The sequence below is a fragment of the Passer montanus genome, unplaced genomic scaffold, assembly GCF_014805655.1.
Source record: "Passer montanus isolate IOZ18808 unplaced genomic scaffold, ASM1480565v1 scaffold29, whole genome shotgun sequence".
Lineage (NCBI taxonomy): Eukaryota > Metazoa > Chordata > Aves > Passeriformes > Passeridae > Passer > Passer montanus.
The window spans coordinates 5950418-5970188 of record NW_024367596.1 but is presented as its reverse complement, the minus strand read 5'-3'; the positions used below and the strand labels follow the sequence as shown (position 1 = coordinate 5970188).

General features: G+C 39.4%; 1 protein-coding gene across 3 annotated transcripts in view; it reads left to right on the top strand.

Annotated features, from left to right (window-relative positions):
- The window catches only part of TBL1XR1 (TBL1X receptor 1), a 108874-nt gene that overhangs the window by 77215 nt on the left and 11888 nt on the right, over nt 1-19771 (top strand). For all 3 annotated transcript variants that reach the window (XM_039713501.1, XM_039713499.1, XM_039713500.1), the window contains 8 exons: nt 9166-9268; nt 11435-11580; nt 13035-13254; nt 15219-15351; nt 16463-16604; nt 16881-16944; nt 17047-17144; nt 18874-18934. In XM_039713501.1, the coding sequence (XP_039569435.1) occupies nt 9211-9268; nt 11435-11580; nt 13035-13254; nt 15219-15351; nt 16463-16604; nt 16881-16944; nt 17047-17144; nt 18874-18934 (922 nt within the window). In that variant the 5' untranslated portion in view covers nt 9166-9210. The remainder of the gene's footprint in view (nt 1-9165; nt 9269-11434; nt 11581-13034; nt 13255-15218; nt 15352-16462; nt 16605-16880; nt 16945-17046; nt 17145-18873; nt 18935-19771) is intronic.

The following is a 19771-nucleotide window of genomic DNA, read 5'->3' as shown; positions in this document are numbered from 1 at the left end:
GCACCTGTTCAGGTGCTGGGAGCTCAGAGCTGTGCTTGGTTACTCTGTGCAGGTGTCACTCTGAATCACCTCGAATTCTTGTTGTTATGGCAACATTAAAAAACTTCCTTATCAGGAGTGAGGGAACCCATGCTGGTAAATACACTGAAGTGCGTCAGACAAAGGCCTTTCTCCTGCAGGCTGTTCAGGACATGACTCAGGGCACCAGGCTAAACAAACAAGGACAAATAAAGGGAACAAGGTTTATTTGGACTAGAAAACACTGTTGTTGATGATGAATTGATTTTTTTTCTTTCAACCAGCAGAATTTACTTGTGCAAAATGTTCGCAACTTGTGTCGTAATGGAAAAGTAATGAAAGAAGGACGTGGAAAAGGAGTGATTGAAGGAGGCACAGATGAATGCTCTGGAGAGATGGGATTAGGAGGGCAGAGTATGTGTAGGCAGTGCTTGGTGAGGAGGTGAAAACCAGGGCAGATGTGTGGCCACAGGCTTGAGATCGGATGTCAGATCGAGAGATGAAAGCTGGAAGATGGATCACCAGCTTGGGAAAGATAGCAAGGGCAGTGGGCAGAAGCTGCAGAAGGGTGACACTGCATGAAAAGGGAAGAGGAGCCCATGCAGCCATATGGAAAAAACCCAGTCAAGATAGGGCTGCTGTTGGAGGAGTGCAGAAATACCTTCCCACAGCTGCTTCTGGGAGCTACATCTGCTGTTTTATTACCAGCAGGTAGCAATGTAAATATTTTAATCATAACAAATAGAATCCATGCCAGGCTATACAATCACTAATCACCATTTCACAGTAAGATTTACAGAGCACACAAAACTCCCCCAAAAAACCACAGACAGCTGAGAACTGACTAATTACAAAAGTCTGCCCAAACTGCAGTAGTTTTCCATGGAGAAATAAGTGGCATTAGCAGGAGAATGAGTCTTGTTTTGTAAGCCATCAGCATCCAGCAGCAGCCTAGTGAAAAACTGTGTCACTGTTAGTGCACCAGTATCCATCAGCTCAAGCAATTGATGTAGATGTAATCACTGTCTCTAATAGAAATAAAGTCAGGGTAATGGAACATTGTCACAGGATCAATGTCTCCTGTTTTGAAAATAAACCCCCTCAGCTTTGCTTTTGCATTTATGTACCAGCAGGCGACCACATCATTCAATTCAATTGACACAGTCCCTTAGAGCCCTGAATGATCTATTGTGGGAACATCAGGAAGAACATATTGGAAAAAATGGAATGGTCCTGATCAGACTTACAGACCATGTTATTTAGTGGATTTTCTAGCAGTGAAAATGGGAATAAATCAAGTGAGAGCAGAAACTTAGCACGGTATGGAGATTTTTAACCCCGTTTAGTTGTTAATTTCTACAGATTCTTGATCAAAAAGATTGAACCACAGGAGCTGTGTTTATTTTCGGTGGTGGTGTTCACAAATAGAAAATCACTTTTGGACTTGCCCCTCCCTTCCTTAGTCTCAGCAGAAGCCCTTGATTTTTGACTGACTCAAGGGCTCTTCTCAATCTGTTATTTTCTCAGAATTTTTTTACACAGTTTGATCCAAGCGAGGTTTAATGGGTGTGCTCCCACATTCATCCATAATTAATTTCTTGCAAAGGTTTTAATGCGGCACAGGAGATCAGCAGCCGTATAGTTGCATGCTTAAAACCAGGTGCATGCCAAAAAGGCATATAGAGGAATTTAAACAACGTGGCAGAAAAGGCTTTTTCCAGTTTTCACCTTTCTTGGACTTGATTCCAGCAGCTGTTCTGTGTCTAGATCCAGGCAGCATTAGCAGGCAGCTATTTTAGCACTTAGTAAAGCCATTGAACAATTTCACAAAGCCTTCTTGAGACAGGGTCTAAAAGTTTGATTGCAGAAGTCTGTCTTTATTGGAATTAGGTATTCCTGAAGGACTGTAACTGTGTGAAGGGACAGCCTTCTAATGGGCTAAGAATGGAAGCTGCAGAGCTTGTTTGATGTTACCACTGTTCCTGAGATGCCCCTCTAATAAGGTGATTTTCCCTTTCTGAGGGACAGATGGACAGAAGTCTCTCCCTGGAGGAGTGCCAAGCATTTGGCTGGTGCTTCCTTCTCCATTACAGAGATATATTTAGCAGACAGAGCCTAGAATTTGGACCTTGCAGGTCATCTTGAAGTAATCCACACTGGCCAAACCTACACCAGTGCTCCCTCAGATGATTCTGCTAATTCTGGTCATCAGTCAGGACCAATCACTTTCTAATCAGTTTTAAAGATGCCATATTTGCAGTTTTGCTGCCATAATCATCTGTCCAACTTGTGTGTGGGTAGGACAGTCTAACCCTGAAGGTCATCCCATCAGGCTACAGGTTCTTCTTTTCTAAAAATGCTTTTGGTCTGGATTAGACAATTGATCCTGGAGCATTTCATAATGTTTAGCTATATTTCCTTGTGTGTTCTGATTCAAGTATTGAAAGAGGGTGGTGGTTTAATATTTGAATGACTATGTCTGGACTTTTTCACTTAATCCCAGTTTGTCTCCATCAAGGAGCGTGAGCTCTGTGATTAAAAATCTTTCACTAAACAAGATGTTTGGGCTTAGGATCTTGTTGGGAGTCAGGGAGGGATGGCTTTCATGAAGTAATCAAAAGTGAGGCAGGACTTAGTGCTGGAGGTTTTACTGCATGTTCTGAGCAGCTGAGTTTGGCTTTTAAGTTATAAAGGAACATATTTGCATCTGCAGGAGGACATATCAGGACTAGCTCCATTTCAGCAAGGTTGTAATTGTCATGCAGGAGAGTTGTGCCTTTAAAGAGATGTTACAGAATGATTGGCATTGGAAGGGACCTCTGGAGATCCTTTAGTCCATCTGCATCTACTTTCATTGTCACCCAGAGAGTTGAAAAGTCTTTAAAATACTGATAAACAATATGTCTTTATTATTCTGATACAGGAAATAAGGAGAACCTTCCCCAAACATAATTTCTTTTGGTGTTGCATTGTAAGAACAGAGAGAAAAAAAGGTTTAAGAACGTAAAATGTTGAATAAAGTGTCAATACCAGAAATATCCCTGTATCTTTGGTCAGCCTAGGGATTTACAAAATGTGGCTGCCAAGAATCACTGCCAGATGCCCTATAGCTGTCCAGGAAGAAGTATTTTCAACTCCAGAAAGCACAGAAGTTTGCAGCTGTGTAGCCATAGCTGTGGAAACACAACACTGGATGTGCTGTCGCCTGTGTCTGTGCTGTCACATCCGGAATTCCAGCCTCCTGGGTCACACAGCATGGGACTTTGGGGAGGAGATTTGGAGTTCAGTAATTAAATACTACTTTGCTCTAGGCAAAATCAACAAATGGGCTTCATCTGCAGCATATTTTGTAACTGTACTCAGGACTGGGCTGCATTTTTCAGATAAGTAGACAGTAACTTACTTTTGGCCAAGGTTCTGGGTGGTTTTGTGTTTTGTTGTGGGTTTTGTTTGGTGTTTATTTTTTCTTTCTCTTCCCTTTCAGGGTTGTAATTCTTTTTCTTCAGAAGATTTCAGACTGGCTTTGTCATCTTGTATTCTTCATACTCTCAAATTGGCATGGAAAGGCAGAGACTGTTGCCATAAATTAGGTCACTAAAGCTGAAGTACAGAATACAAATATTTATCGCCTGAGCTAAGGAAGGCAATTCAGATGAGAAAGGAAAAGTTATTTTTTTTTAGTGTTCAGAAATTAAGCTATATTCCTGAGGTTAAACCAATAAAGTTAAATAATGAACACGAACACAAGAAGTATCTCTTGGTTTAAATTACTAGAAGGAAAACTAGCAAAGCCTGATGATATGAGAAATCAGTAAGAAGATTCATAAGATAGAATTACAGATAATTTTTGTGCAAGTGCACATCTGACATATTATTAAGTCTTAAACAAAAGGGCATTTAGCTAATAGCAATTTAGAGGCACAGCTAAGAATGCAGAAAATGATAGCACTATTTTGAGATATTACAGAAAACACTTGAGGATTTAACTTGAAACAATGTTTTTCTTTTCATTCAGAATGTTAGAATTCCTAACTGCAGATCATCAGGTAGTAGGAAAACTTCACTAAGGGCTCAGTTGCACTGTGCCCAATATAATATTGGCTGGCATCACTCAAGTGGAGATGTGAAAGAGCAAATAGGAGTCTTTAGAGCAACTGGTACACTTGAAGAAAAGTCAACCTTTTTTTCTTTTTACAGTGTGACAGAATATTCATTTTGATTGAAATTGGTATCTAATAAATTCTTACGCAGAATGATGTACAACACGAGTCATAGACTGCATGCTTGATGTAAAGGAACCTCTAGTTAATTTTATGAGTTTTCCTTTATAAAGCATTTCTAAAGGGCTATGCAGAACTCTTCTTTGGATGTAAACTTAAGAATTTCCTCAGCCATTGGGGATGGACCCACCATGTCTTGGGGAAGGGCATTTGGAGAAAGCTTTAGCAGAACAGCAGCCACAAGGAGTGGTGTTTTGTGGTTTAAATCTCCAGTTCTGTAACCTGTGGTGGCTTTGGTATCTGAATGAAATCCTGCTAAAACCTCACACATCCAGGATTTTGGTCTGAGTGGCTGGACTGAAACTGCACCCTTTGCACTTTTTATTTTAACCATCCTGGCCATTAAAACCAAGAAATACTCTTAAGCAACAATTGATAAAATGTCTATGTGCACATGTGCTAGCAAAATACTTGTCTGGATTTCTTGCAAAAGAGGAAAAAATAAAAGCTCTAATGGCAATATTTCTGTTGCAGGGCTTTTATTGTTTCTGTAGCCAGAGTTCTGTTTTCCATGGATAAATGTAGCAGTCTGTTTATGTCTGAACAAATAAGCATTCATCACAGCTACCCCAGAGCATTAGCTGCTCCCTTTAACATATTTGGTATCAAACTAATGATTGGTATGTTTTAATGATTGGCATGTTTTAGTATTCACAGCAGCCTGTCAGGTTTTCCTGTTACCCTACCTATTGGGAATGCTGGAGCCCAGCTACAACTGCAGAAATATCACTTTCTTAGGCTGTTATTTGATGATACAGTAACTCTAATTGTAGTGTAACTCCAGTATACATTATCAAATGGTGATTAAGAGGTACCCAGTAATAATCTGATGTATAAACTTTCTCTGCCAGTTCAGGTTTGTCTGGAAAAAACCCCTAAACAACCAAAAAAACCATTAGGCCAGGAGCCATATCGGGTGGCATCTGTTCTCCAGCATTTGGCATGAGCCTGGACAAGGAGTACAAAGCTAGCACAAACATGTGGAGTGGAATAAATGATTTGTCAGAAGCACAGCCAGGTTTGCACCGTTGGCCACTGATTAGACTTGGTGTTGGTGAGAGTGGAATTCAATCTCCTTTTTAATGGATTCTAGTTGTAAATTTTGCTCCAGGTATGAAGTGTGTGAATGGTCCTCAAGGGACAGAGGTGCTGGGGTGGGACCTGCCCCATCTGCCTTGGGCACAGAAACACAGACACCCTTCTGCCAGGCTGGGAGCAAAGCCAGAGCTGGTGTTGTCTCTGGGATAAGAAGCCTTGTTTCCTTTGGAAAAAGTAGCTTCTAAATGAATTTTTGTGTGGTTCCTGGCATGGAATGAGTGGGTCAGTTTGTCTAAAGCACAGGTGTGTGTCTTGTCTGCTTCTGACCTGTTACTGAGTAAATCTCAAGGCTAGCATCTCTATAGACAGTTGGCTTTTATGGCTGAAATGTGTTATGCCTGATAAATTTTGGGACTTCAGGGACTTTCTGTAGCAATCTTAAAAATTACCTGGAATATCTGGATGTTGTGCTGATTCTAACTGAGCGTTTGAGTGTTACAAAACTACAGGCCCATCCTCTGGGAAGGGAAATAAAACCTGGGAAGAGGCCTGCTGAAATGGACTTTCTTTTGAGCAGGGAATATCGATCCTGGTGTGGCCCCATGAGCAATTTGAGCATCGTTCATAAGCTCTCATACCCATCCTTTTTTTACCTGTCATGGGGTATTTTATTTATTTATTTATTTAATCCTGGTTTTACCAGTGAGGAATCTGCTTCACATGAGCTGTGCCTGCTCCAGGGTGCAAAACAAAAGTAGAGGCAAGTGGGAGAGATTTCCTTTAAAAGCATAATTGGCTCTAAAACAGCAGTGTGGGTGCATCATACTTTACCATGTAATTCCTCAGAATGTTCTGAGGAAGACCTGGAATGTTTCTAAGGGCAAGGAAGAAAAAGGTCCTTAAGGATCTCATCACATTTTTAGAATGGGTTTGGGGCATAAAGCTGCAAATATTTTAAGATATTATAATTGTCCGCATGCAAATTAGCCTGCAAATCTAAGACTGCTAGGAATTACATGTTAACTACTTATTTTTGTCTCATTTTTATGTGTCTCTTCAGTGATTTAATTTCTGCATATAAAATGAAGAGCAATATTAATATCTATTAAAGTGTCCAAAATGAGTAGTTGATTGCTTGTGAAAATAGTGAATCTGGGGGGAATTAGCCAGCATTGATGAATTAATTTTTTTAGGATGTGGGGTACATGTGTACATGCATGGGTCTATTGTCACAAACAATGTGAGAGTGGGCAGTGTAAGCCTGCTGTTAATTCAGAATGTGTCAAAGGGAAATAATTATTGTATCTTCTTCTACTGTATTTCTCTTTAACATGACATTTTGCTTTGGGTTGGAAGGAAGGTGGTTTGCTGCTGCTCGTTCTTCTGACATTTCTTGTGTCACTTGGCTGTGGGATGCCTGAGCCACGGGGCCTGGGGTGGGGGAAACAGAGAAAATCCCTTTCAGAAAATGTAAATGAGCGCTGAAAACATGCACAAAGCAGGATTTGGGAAAAACACCGGAACCTTTTGCACCCTTTCCAGTTTCAAGCCTCTCACCAGGCAAACTGTGTTTATTGGGGCTGTTTCTGTGTTTTCCTGGTGGCCAAGGTGCCACAGCTGGTGCTGCAGTGCCACCTCCTGATGGCTGGGCAGGACCAGAGCTGCTTGCGCAAAACACTCGGAATCAGCCTTGGAAAAATGAGGCTCCTTTGATTCAGCTGGGGTGCAGAACACTTTTGACAGACAAGCAAAACGTTGGGTTTTGGTTTTTTTTTTTCCTTCAGCTACCCAGCTACATAACAGGTGAATTGATGTGGCACCTGCACAGTTCTGCTTTGAGGGGGGAGCCCTCTTTATATAAATAATTCAGGACCTCTCTGTGTGACAAATAGCACTTTCATCTGATTTCTGTGGTTTGATCTATCGTTTTTGGTGATGCAGCAAGATTTTGAGACTCTGTGACAGACCCATGAAACAAACACTGCCATTTGTGTGTGTGTATGTAATGTAAAAAAACCTGCTTTATGAGTCTCTTTAAAGTTAATTACCTTCTCCTCTGAAGGAAAATATTGTTCCTCTTCCTACAGCATTTTTCTGTTAAAAACAATCTTAAAGAAAGATAATTTGCTCCATGTATGGCAACAAAACTTAGCTAAATGAAATCAGTGTTTGATCCTGCATGTGGTGGAATTGGTTGCTAATTCGTGAAATGGCTAAAACTGCCATTTATTTTACATTCTGCTTAGTAAACAAGTCCTCAAAGTATATCGTGGAGTTTGACAGTGATGTTGCCTTGTTCCCCAGGTGTGTCTGGGGCTGTGGAGAGGTGGGTAGGGTTGGTATCAATGTACATTCCTGTACCAGTCCTGTTGCACTTACTAGAAGTCATTGTCCTGGGGCAGCTTTTTCCTTTAGAATTGAAAAGGATTTAAGTAGAACTGCAATTTTATATTTTTTCCTTAAGAGACTAAAGCCATCTCCCCCCACAGCATGGTTGTGAGCTGGGTGACCACATGCCTGGGGCAGGTTTGGGGACGTCTGTGTGTGGTTTCAGGCAAATAAATTAATTTTCATACCCAAGTTCATCCTTTAGCCTCTGCTCTTCTTGAGGTGTTTAATTGGGTCTTGTATCCAACACTTCCCCACTGGAGCAGCAGTGGGAAGTGGCCTGTCCATGCAGCCATGTGGCAGGAGCCCTGTTGTAGGAAAAGTCATTCTCTAGTACTTTTTTACATCAAATCCCAGGTAAAACTTTGCCAAATAACAGTAGGAAAGTCACTTTGCCTTCTCAGACTCCAGTAATGTAGGAAAAGCAGTGGTGGTGGTCAGCTGGGTAAAAACCTGGGAAGGTTTGCTGATAGAAAGTGCTGGACAGATAATTGGAACAGGAGGTGGACATTATTTCATAACATGTTCTGAAAGCTGATGTTTTCACTTGTTTACTTGGAAAGGTCAGAGTTTTCAAACATTCAGACATCATGAGAGTGTTCTCAAAAATGAGACTCGGAGTTAGAAAAAACACTGTATTCTGTCTCTTCATGTCTTAAAGACTGCTGCTGCCTCATATTTTCCAAGTGTATGATCAAAAGTATATATAGTCTGATACATGATTTGTCTTTCTAAAAAAAATGGTGTGTGTGTAAATATATATGTATCCCATCAATATTTTTGAAGCACTGATTGAAACCCTAGGGAAATGTTACTAAAAATGGACTGTTTAAAGTTTGTTTCTAATGTCAAGAATTCCTTTTGCAAAGCCAAAAAGTATGGCTGAGATGTTTTCTAGTCTTTGGTGGGGTAAGCTGGGCTTGTTTGAACAGACACTGTGTTGTAGCTCATTCTGTTCTGCACCTTTTCACTGGAGCAGGAACACGTGAAAATTGGAGTAGATAAGAATGTAAAAGTGAGAACCTGTCTGGATGCCAATGTAAAACCAAGTTTTTGGTCTTTGTTAACCAGAGAGAGACCCATGTTATAAAACATGTGTTCCATAGCAGTGATGTAGATTGGATGAAACTTTATTATTTTTAAAAACCTGTAATAAGAGGCCTTTTTTAGTTCTCTCAGTATTAAACAGCAGAGTTTCTCAGTCCATACCAACTTGCATCGTATGAGAATCCAAGTTGTTAATATTTAATTTACTGACCTTTATTTTGTGGTGAGACAAATGACTTTTTAATGACTCCAGTAGACTTATTTGCATTATAAAATAAAGCCATTGTCTATGCTGCCAGGGAGATACTTACTTTATAAATATAGCATTTGTTGGGAAATACCTATTAGGTACTAAAAATATTTAATTGACCTACTTTTTTTTTATTATTTGCAGGGTTGTGTCCTTTGTTGTGACCTCATGGTTTAACTGGGAATAAAGATGAGTATAAGCAGTGATGAGGTTAACTTCCTGGTATATAGATACTTGCAAGAGTCAGGTGAGTTTTTACAATTCTAGTTATTAAACAATGCATAATTTATTTGATCTTGATCTGCAACTGGCTTTAGCAAACACAGGCTCATTTAATTATTTTGCCAGTAGGCATGGATTCTGTCTGAACTGTTTCTTGGTGTTTCTTCTCAACAAGAGAGTGAATTCCTGCCAAGTTACCTTCTGTAACTTAATCAGATTTAGTCATTTGGAGTCTTCAGATGGCAGTCAAGCAGCCAAGGACTCACTCGGTTGCTAAAATGCATTTTCCTGGAGATCACTTCTCCACAGGGTGATGATGGCACTTTGCACCATTTTCTTCAGGGCTCCTTGAAGAAGAAAATAGAAAGATCAGCAAAATGCTGTTTTTTCCTGTTGTTTTGGAGTGATGGTGCTCCTGCCAGCTGGTCTTGTGCAGCTGAATTCCTTGCCTGAACGTGACTGTGGGAGGGCAGATGTGGCTGTGCTTCAAAGGAAGAAGTGACAGCTGTGACTATGACTTGTATCACTTGATTCTAAATAGAGGTGAACAGATTTTTTACAGGAATAACCCTTGAGGTTCCCAAAAGCCTCCATCCCTCCAGGACCTTCTTTTGGAGGATCTTGTCTGTCTGAGTAGCCAGGATCTCCTGCTTCTTAGGAGAAAGAGCAAAAGACACTTGAATATTGTCAGACTTGAAAGGAAACCCTTTTCCTGTCATATCCCTTCACACTGTGTCTGCACAACACACGAATGCAGCAGTGCTCCCTTATTTTTAAAGCTTCCCCAGCCCAGTCAGATCAGCAGTTTGAGTTTGTGTTGCATGTTTGGGTTTCTAGATGCAGCCATATGGCTTCAGGGAGTTTTGTGGTGGTGGTTATTCGTGAAGCTCTGTAAGAGACAACATCATCTTTTACTCACAACTGTGATATTGATTGCTTAACACAACCTACATTTAGAAAGGGAAGATCTGACTGGAAGTCAGGGCATGCCCCAGTAAATGAGCAAGTGATGATTGTCAGATGGAAAGAGGGAATATGATCTCAGCAATACATAAAAGTCTGCGTATTAAAGCAAAGATACAGTTTTATCTTAATACTGGAGTTTAAGAGATCAGCTTAAATGTATATACATATAGATATATAAGAAAATGTACAAATATATTTCATATTTTACCTTGCTGTTTCCATCTTTATTGATTTGTAGTTTTTGTTTAGTGATTGCTGATGGGTGGCTTCAGGCTTGTTGGAAATTCATTTGACTGATGCAACATATGTCCACTGCTCATGGACTTCCCAAATTGAGGAGAGAAGCACCAGAAGCAATGGTGGATGACAGACTTTTACAGTTTCTGCTTGTCAAAAGAAAGCAAAACCTCATTTTTCTGCCTGAATTTACTGAAAACTACTGCACGCTCTTATTCCAGTTGCAGATTGCTTTTGTCATAGAAGCCAAACTTACAAAATTGCTTTATCTTCATTTGAAAGTTTGCAGGCAGCTTCTTGCTGACCTGACAGGGGAAAAAAAAAAAAAACCCCAAAAAAAAAGTGGTTTAAGAAAAAATGCCATGACAATAGTTACTTGATGAAACAACTGTTTTTCTCTAGCTTAAATTCACTTTTTCAAGGTGATCAGATAAATAGCAAGTAGCTACCATTGCTGCACCATAACATGTTTGCCACTTCTTACTCAGTGCACAGTGCTGATGTAGCTCTAAATGCCAGGGCATGTACAATTATGGCACTATGAGCTGAATTCTGTTCACATGCATATCCATTTCACCTTCATGGGTGTCAAATCAATGAGTGAAAATAGCAAGTGACTCTTGTGTCTTGGATATATATATTTTATTAAATACTACATATTATACAATACTTACATTTGGTTGTGCATATATGAACACATTTAAATGCTATAGTGAATTTTATATTTTATACTGACTTGTGCACAAATGTTTTGCCATTGATACTGTAATTAATAACTGTTGTGTTTTATATGAACTTCATTTTTCTCTTTTTGTATACTTAAACTATGAGGGAATGGAGGTGTTTTGACAAGTATTTGGTAGTTCAGAAGCATGCTGTAGCATCATACTTTGTGTAATTTGTTCAGGTCTTAAACAGAAGGTCCTGCTGTGGTACAGCAAGTAGCATTGTCTGTAAATCAATTCTGATGTCTTTGCCTTGTCTTTAGGGTTTTCCCATTCAGCATTTACCTTTGGTATAGAGAGCCATATCAGCCAGTCTAATATAAACGGTGCTCTGGTGCCACCAGCTGCTTTGATTTCCATCATCCAGAAAGGTCTGCAGTATGTAGAGGCAGAAGTCAGTATTAATGAGGTAAGGAGGCTTTGCCTGCAGAAGCACTGTGTCCTTGCTTGCACCAAGTTTGAATGTTAGTATTTTTTCTTAACTTTCTTGTATCCTTTTCACTTTTACTTCATATTCCTTCCTTACTGCTGTGTTCACCGTGACTCTAGTGGTGGAACCAGAGTGGAGTGACATAACTGGGTGGGGGTTCTGCCCAGTGCAGCCACACAACACCAGGCATGGTGTTCTGGCTCATTGCTTAAAGGTCCATTGTCTGCAGAGTTTTCACCCTCCTCTAATGTTGTAGTGCATCCAGTGCAATAGGATAATAATGGAGAGCAGCAATCACCTTTTGGTTTGTAGACTGGCACTAGGGAGGTGGGAGAGCACTGTGAAGCTCTTGTTTGGGCTCTTGTGTCATCACAGTGAAGTAATGTGAGCCCAAAGGCAAGATTTCCAAGGAGAGAGAGGGCTTGAATTTGCGGCAGGAAGGCTGAAGGTATATGCCAGTTTGCCTTTTGCCTCTGCTGGCTAATTCATCTTGAGCAAGATCTGTTAAATTTGATGTTTAAATGGTTATTCCAGCAGTACAGAAAGCTATGTATCTTCCTGCCTGATGCTGCAGATACTCTCCCTCAATTTCCATTCTCATTTGTGCCTGGAAGGTGAGAAGCCTTTCTGTGTGTCAGTCAGATTACTGAAGAAACCTTTTTTTTCCCCCCATTAATTCTGCTCACTTTCCAGTCTCCCTTATGTCTGCTGTTTGTGTGGTTTTCACAGTCCTAGTGAAGCAAATCCTTTCCTTTAGGAAGCCTCAGAAAAATAAAGCAAGTGATAGGAATAGAAGACGACGACCCTATATTTATTGCAAGGAATCCTTCTAGTCCCTAAAAATAGATCCTTACAAAGCCCTAGCATATGTATAAGGGTATTTTTAACTGGGTCTTGTCCATTTCAGGATAAAATTCTTCCTTGTTGTTTGAAAGCATGCCAGCACAGTTTAAAAAAAGGAAGAAAACTAGTCAACTCCCCAGATAATATGTTTATGGAAAGTATTAGTCTAATAAGACTATAACTTCACAAGTCAGTGACCCGAGTTGCAATGTTTGCAGCTCTCTCTTCAAACAAACCATTAGATTTTGCTGCAGCCACTCATGTTTGAAATCATATTCATAGATAGCTTACAGAATTTTTTGCTTTAGCAGACAATTCAGCAAACTCAAAACAAGTAACTTTTGATTCCACAGGCTCTCCCAGAGGCCTGCAGTGGCTTTTTTTGCATATTTATGGTGACCACTTAACTTTAGACTAAAATTGCAGTCCTGACCACAGCAATCATGAGCTATCACTTCCAGCACCATATGTAAACTGCTTTGTTATATTAAATCAAGATGTTTTCTTTAGTTTTGCTTGGAATTTTTGCCTGTAATGTTAATTTGTACTTGGTGTTATCTTTTTTTTTTTCTCCCTGTGCTGTAATTTAGGATGGTACCTTGTTTGATGGTAGGCCGATAGAGTCTCTCTCACTGATAGATGCAGTGATGCCTGATGTGGTACAGACAAGACAACAGGCCTACAGAGACAAACTTGCACAACAGCAGGCAGCAGCTGCTGCAGCTGCAGCCACCACCAACCAACAGGGATCAGCGAAAAATGGAGAAAATACTGCAAATGGAGAGGAGAACGGAGCACACACTATAGCAAGTAAGTTGAGACAGAAATTGCTTTACGCTGGGTTAGCATTTCCTAGTTCTTTATCATTGTATGAGCTTGTAGACAATGAGGTAAAAATGTGGAGTTTGGAGTAACCCTTCAGCTTGCAGAGAATTCCTTCATCACGGGTCATACTTGAACAGATTGTGTCTCACCTTTGGTTGTCCCCAGTTTGATATCTGGGGTTGCAGGAGTCAAAGTTTTGAATTTATTAATTCACAATATTCCCTTGACTGGTCTCACTTTCAGTGCTACTTCTTTTGCATCACCTGAAGGTTTTTCACACGGCTCTTGCATAAAAAAAAAAAAGAATTGAGTCCTGTACAAGGAATGAGGAGAGGAGTCTGCCAGTCCATGGCTGGTTAAAACTGAGTATTGCTTTTGAAGCTCTGCAAACCTTCCAAAAAGTTCTGTCAATCCCATGGATCCAAGAGCTGTGCCTGGCTTTTCTAGTGATACTGAGGTCAGGGTTGCTGGGATGAGCCCTGTGTCCCTTGTCTCTGTTATCAATATCAGGTTTCACTATTTGCTATTCAAAATTGCTCAGTGCAACTGCTCTCAGGTTTGCTTTGTTCATAAATACCATTTTATCTGTGATTGGTGAAATAAATGGATTCTGTTTGTCATCACTGGTCAAAGGAATATATACAATGAGGCTTAGCATGGAAAAGTTTGGGTCAGGCATTAAACTGTGATTTTGAAAATACTCTTTTGGAAGTCTGAATTACGTGTTTAAGTGTAGGAGTTACAGTTCTTTCTGTCAAAACACCTGAAGAAGTGACATTTTTGAGAGAATATTAATATTGAGCCATGTACAAGTTTTATAGCCTGATTTTACTAGGTTTTTCATTAGTATGTATGATAAAAAGCCAGAAATACATTCTTTAGCTGAAACAAATAAGGTTCTCTGATGCTTTAATCTAAAAATCTCAAATGAGTATTTACTTGAAAACTGTGAACTGGATAGAGGAAGGGTAGACCTCAGATCTCAGCCCTGTTAAATGTGATCTACCAGCAACCCCTGCTGGCTGTACAGCACTTCAGACTGAAGCAACGCTTTATGTGGTGCTCTTTCTGAAAAAATACTCATGTTTTAATAGCCTTTTCTATTTTCTCACATGCACAAACAGTGACAGAAACCCTTAATGCTAAATTAAGCAATAGCTGTGAAATTATTTCTTTAACCGCAGTGAGTAAATATGGAGCAGGTGAACTGTGCAGCATTCCTTGCATTCTGCATTTGCACTCATCATGAATTTAGTTTTAATAACAGCAAATGATTGATGGTAGATGCCAAGAAAACTGTTTTGTCAGTTGAATTACCCCCACTATGTTTTACAGAACAATATGGTATCAGTCTCACTTCCATGCAGAAAGTTACACTGCCATAATTCCATGGTAATTGCTGATGAAGTTGGAAAAGCTTGGTTATGTTAACTCTATCACCAAATGTGATTATATTAATTAAAGGCATTTTGTAAATGGAGCGTTGGGGATGTAGGTTTAAAACCTGTTTGACTGCAATTGGTGAAAAGAGATTTTTGAAAATGAATGTGTTATAAATGTATTCCTACAGCACAAGCTAGACTAGTAACATATTGTACTATGCAGTATTGGGCCTGAAAAACAGAGTACTTGTAACAGCATTTATTTTTTAGCATAGCAAAAAATTAACTTTTGGCCCTAATTCTGAAGCTCCAAATTTAAATCCATTTGGATGTGAAGGTTTACAGGGGCGAAGAGTTTTCTCACATTTTCGAAACTCCCCATCTGTTTATAGTGCTTCATTAATTGGAACTGAAAAAATAAAAGAGCATGACAGCTCTGTCAAATTTTTGAATCGCATAAATTGTGAATTCTTGCACTCATGGCAGAAGGATATGAACCATACAGGAGTCACAACGTCCCAAAATACTAAAATCCACCTCTCTGTACTGTTGTTTCCCATAATGCAGATAATCACACGGATATGATGGAGGTAGATGGAGATGTGGAAATCCCTCCCAACAAGGCAGTGGTGCTGCGTGGCCACGAGTCCGAGGTGTTCATCTGTGCCTGGAATCCCGTCAGTGACCTTCTGGCCTCAGGGTATGTGCACTCTCTGTGTCTGTGTATCTGTGCTGGGGCACACTGCTGCTGCGTGGGCAGGGAACACCTTCCCCAGGCATCAAATACCACAGTGCTGTGTAGAATATAGTGCTTTTAAATGGAGATTGTCATTATCCTTATCATTATTGTTATTATTGATGATGATGATGCATGGGAAGGGCAGACAGCTCAGGGAACATCTTCCCCAAACGTCAAATGCCACAGCATTTGTTCTTTAGAGAATACTATCTGTGCTGGGGCACACTGCTGCTGCGTGGGCAGGGAACACCTTCCCCAGGCATCAAATACCACAGTGCTGTGTAGAATATAGTGCTTTTAAATGGAGATTGTCATTATCCTTATCATTATTGTTATTATTGATGATGATGATGATGATGCATGGGAAGGGCAGAAAGCTCAGGGAACATCTTCCCCAAACATCAAATACCACAGCATTTGTTCTTTAGAGAATAGTGCTTTAAAATGGAATTTTAAAATAGATAATAAAGTATTATTATTTATTTATTAATATACACTCATTAAATATATAATAGTAATAATATATAATAAACTAAAATATATAATCATTAATGGACTATAACAATTATAATATAAAATATATAAAAATATAATTATTATCATATATAATCAATATATACTATGATATACATCACATCATATAGCATATATAGTGCAGTATGTATCATATATATCATTATATTATCTATTACATACTATGTATGTATATATAATATATATGAAATGTATATGTACATAAATATATGTATAAAATGTATGTGTAATACATATAAAATGTAAATATGAGTGCATGTATTATATGCAAATATGACTTTATGTAATATATATATAAACTATATATAGTGGTTTGTGTAACTATATATAAGTATAATGCATATTATCTATTCTTTGACATACCATGTGTTATAATGTCATATATTATTACCATATTGTATATTATTGGTATATGGTATATTGCACGTTATACAACACTGCAGACTGCCATCGTGCTGATCCATGTGCCTTTGCACATGGAATGAGCGGGCTGGCCGTGTGTGAGCTGCAGGATTTCTGTCCCCTCGGGTGTCCGCAGGTCTGGCGATTCGACCGCGCGGATCTGGAACCTGAGCGAGAACAGCACGAGCGGCTCCACGCAGCTGGTGCTGCGGCACTGCATCCGGGAAGGGGGGCAGGACGTGCCCAGCAACAAGGACGTCACCTCGCTGGACTGGAACGTAAGTGCCCCTGGCAGTGCTCCCGGGAAAGGCCTGCCTGCAGCACCTCGTGGTCACATCCTAGGTGACAGCAGCGCTGGCCTCTGTGGCAGTACTTGAAATATTTCTGTTTTGATCAGCGTTGTAACTTCTGTTATACTTCAGGAACTTCTTTCTAATAACTTTCAGTCAATAAAATATCATAAATCCTATTCACATCTATCCTACCTCAAATTTGCTTTGTGCATTGAGTTAAGCAGTAATTAATAAATAAATAAATAACCTTTTTGCTGGCAGAGTGAAGGTACACTTCTAGCAACTGGGTCTTATGATGGCTTTGCAAGGATATGGACTAAAGATGGTAAGCAAAATACTTTTTAATTTATGATATATTTTCCTATATTGTGGCTCACGGCATAGTTTTTTTATTTTTTAATGTATTCATATCAATATAAATTTTCAGGTAATCTTGCCAGCACCTTAGGGCAACATAAAGGTCCTATATTTGCGTTAAAATGGAACAAGAAAGGAAACTTCATTTTAAGTGCAGGAGTGGACAAGGTGAGATAATCTTTGGTAAAATTAAAATTCTTTCCTTCACCTTTATAATCTAACTGTAAGCAAAATAGCAAAATTGTGCAAAGTAAGTAAATGAAACTAAAGGCCTGGGATGTAAATATGTGCTTACAAAGATATTGTTATGCTTAGCTATTTTCCCTTGGGTTTTATAGTAGTTTGAGATATTTTAATTTCCTAGATTTCAATGTCTGTGAATCTCTTCCCATTTAGCTTAGTCTGAGTTGGAAGTAAGTGTATTGAAACCAGAAACATTAAACCTTTGTAAAACTAAACCATCTAAATTCAGTGAAGCACTTCAAGCAAAGCCTTAGGAAAAAGAAATCTGCTAGAGGGGTAGGTCGAGGCTGAGTTGATATCAGTCAAAGCTGAGAATGATTGTAAAGATTAGAGCTGGAACATAAGGGAAGTTGATATATGTGACTGGGGAGGTGCCAGTTGTGTAATGCCACAGAGCTTATTGTTTATCTGGGTTTTATTTCACATCTCTAAACAAAGTCAGGTTTACAAGGTCTTTCAGCTCAGAGCTGCTGTTAGTGTGAGAGGTTTTATGTATGAGTGGTAGGAAGGGCACAGAGTGAAGGGAAATGTACTTAAAGTGAATTCAGAGAATCAAATAGACTATAGCAAGAGTAAGGAGAGTTGATTTTTTCCTCTGTAACTGATTCAAGGTGCAGAAGTCAGCACAGGTTCTCTCTTAGAGTGGCAAGTTGCAACCTCAGTACAACCACTTAAAACTGGCAGTGTCACTGTAAAGTAGTAAATTTTCTCCTTTATTTGTTTGGGTTTTTTTTCCCTGCATGCATTTACTTGGTTTGCTTTATTAGCCAGCTTTATAAATGCTTGTGCTGGCACAAAGGAAGGAAAATTTAATGTTTCAAAGCATGGAAAGTATGTGTTTACTCTTTTGGCATCTGTGATGGTTATGCCAGTTTTTAAATATTTGTGGAGGTACAGATTTCATTTGCAGGAAAATAATTAAGGAAGAAATAGAAACCTTATTTCAGTCAATAAAACTTCTCAGACAAACTGAGATTATGCTTTAGAAAATACTCTGCTTTAGCAGAGAGAAGGACCCAACCTTTGGCTCCTTTTCCATAATTATTTTGTGTGGTCAGTTCATGCTTCCATTGAATTTGGCGTCAAAATTTTCACTGGTCATTGAGGTAGGGCAGGGATATTAGCATATAATATACTGATGATGAGATACTGATTTTGTCATGTAAGGTTTCTTTAACCAGAAGGTTATGAAAGTATTGGCAGAGAACAACATAGAATGAAATTACACCCTTAAATTTTTCAGTATGTGACTAACTGTTAATAACATCTCCTTAGGAACAAGTGAGTAGCTGATACTACAATTTGAATATACAAGCATTTGAAATTAAAATAGGTGTGTGGAGTAGATTATGAGAATATAAATAGGACTAAGGGGATAAAACTGTTATAAACCCACAAATTCCTTCTTCTCTCCAGACCCCAAAATGTTGTGGCTAAACATCTTTCTAATGCAACCTTAAATTTTCTACTGTTTTCTGTACATCTACTACTATTTCTTTTAGTACTGGATCAGACTCTAGAAATGTATAATCAAGAGCAGGTTTGGGTGATGGTGAACAGGGTAGGTATTCTCATACTTGTGAGTGGTGGTAGTTGTGGGGAAATCAGCAATTTGTACAAGTTAGTTTATTGTTAACTTATCTGTTTAACACAGACCACAATTATTTGGGATGCCCACACTGGCGAAGCCAAGCAGCAGTTTCCTTTTCATTCTGGTAAGTCTTGATTTCATCATTCAGATTTGTCACCTGAAAAGACAAAATTGTAAATAAATTTTAAAAATCTGATCTTTGTGGTGCTTATTTGCATAATTGTAAAATCTTACAGGTAGTCTTTGGTTACTTACAGTCCCGTATTGGAACATTGAGAATGTAAACAAAGATGGATTTGTTCTGATTTTATAACTCACAGTTCTATTGCAGTTCCAACAAAGTCATAGGAGATAAATAATCCATGTATTCCTGACTTTCTGTAGTATGCTGGCAGACAAATCATGTGGGCAGGCCACAGGGATAAGTGTTGATCAGCTAAGCACTGCATTTCTTATCCTGCTGCTGCAGAGATCCCACCCTGTATCCCATTGTTCTCCTGTCCCTGGGTTGTTTGACCACACACCAGCTGAAAGCTTTTCACTGGCCAGCTGGGGTGGGAGTGCAGGAGGTCAGACAAATTACTTTGTGGGCTGCATGCTGAGCAATCCTGCCAGAATCAGCTGGAAGACAGAATGGAGAGGATGGCAGACGTGTCATTGAAGGGCCTTTAAGAAACATGTCTTGTTCCCACTCCTTATTCCACTGGTGCTGCATTTCCAGAGCCATGACAGCAGTCAGAAACATCAACTCAGCATTTACCCAAGCACTTTTCTCTGTGCTATCTGCCATAAATAGCTGGCTTGATCAAATGGAACATGTTGCCCATGATCAAACTCAAGTTACCACACCTTGCAATGCTGGAATTAAGAAAGGAAATAAATCCTCACCCATCCGTGAGCAGGAGCTGCTGGTGGAGATGAGCTCATGCATGATGATGTGTGAAGTTGTGGGAACCTGTTC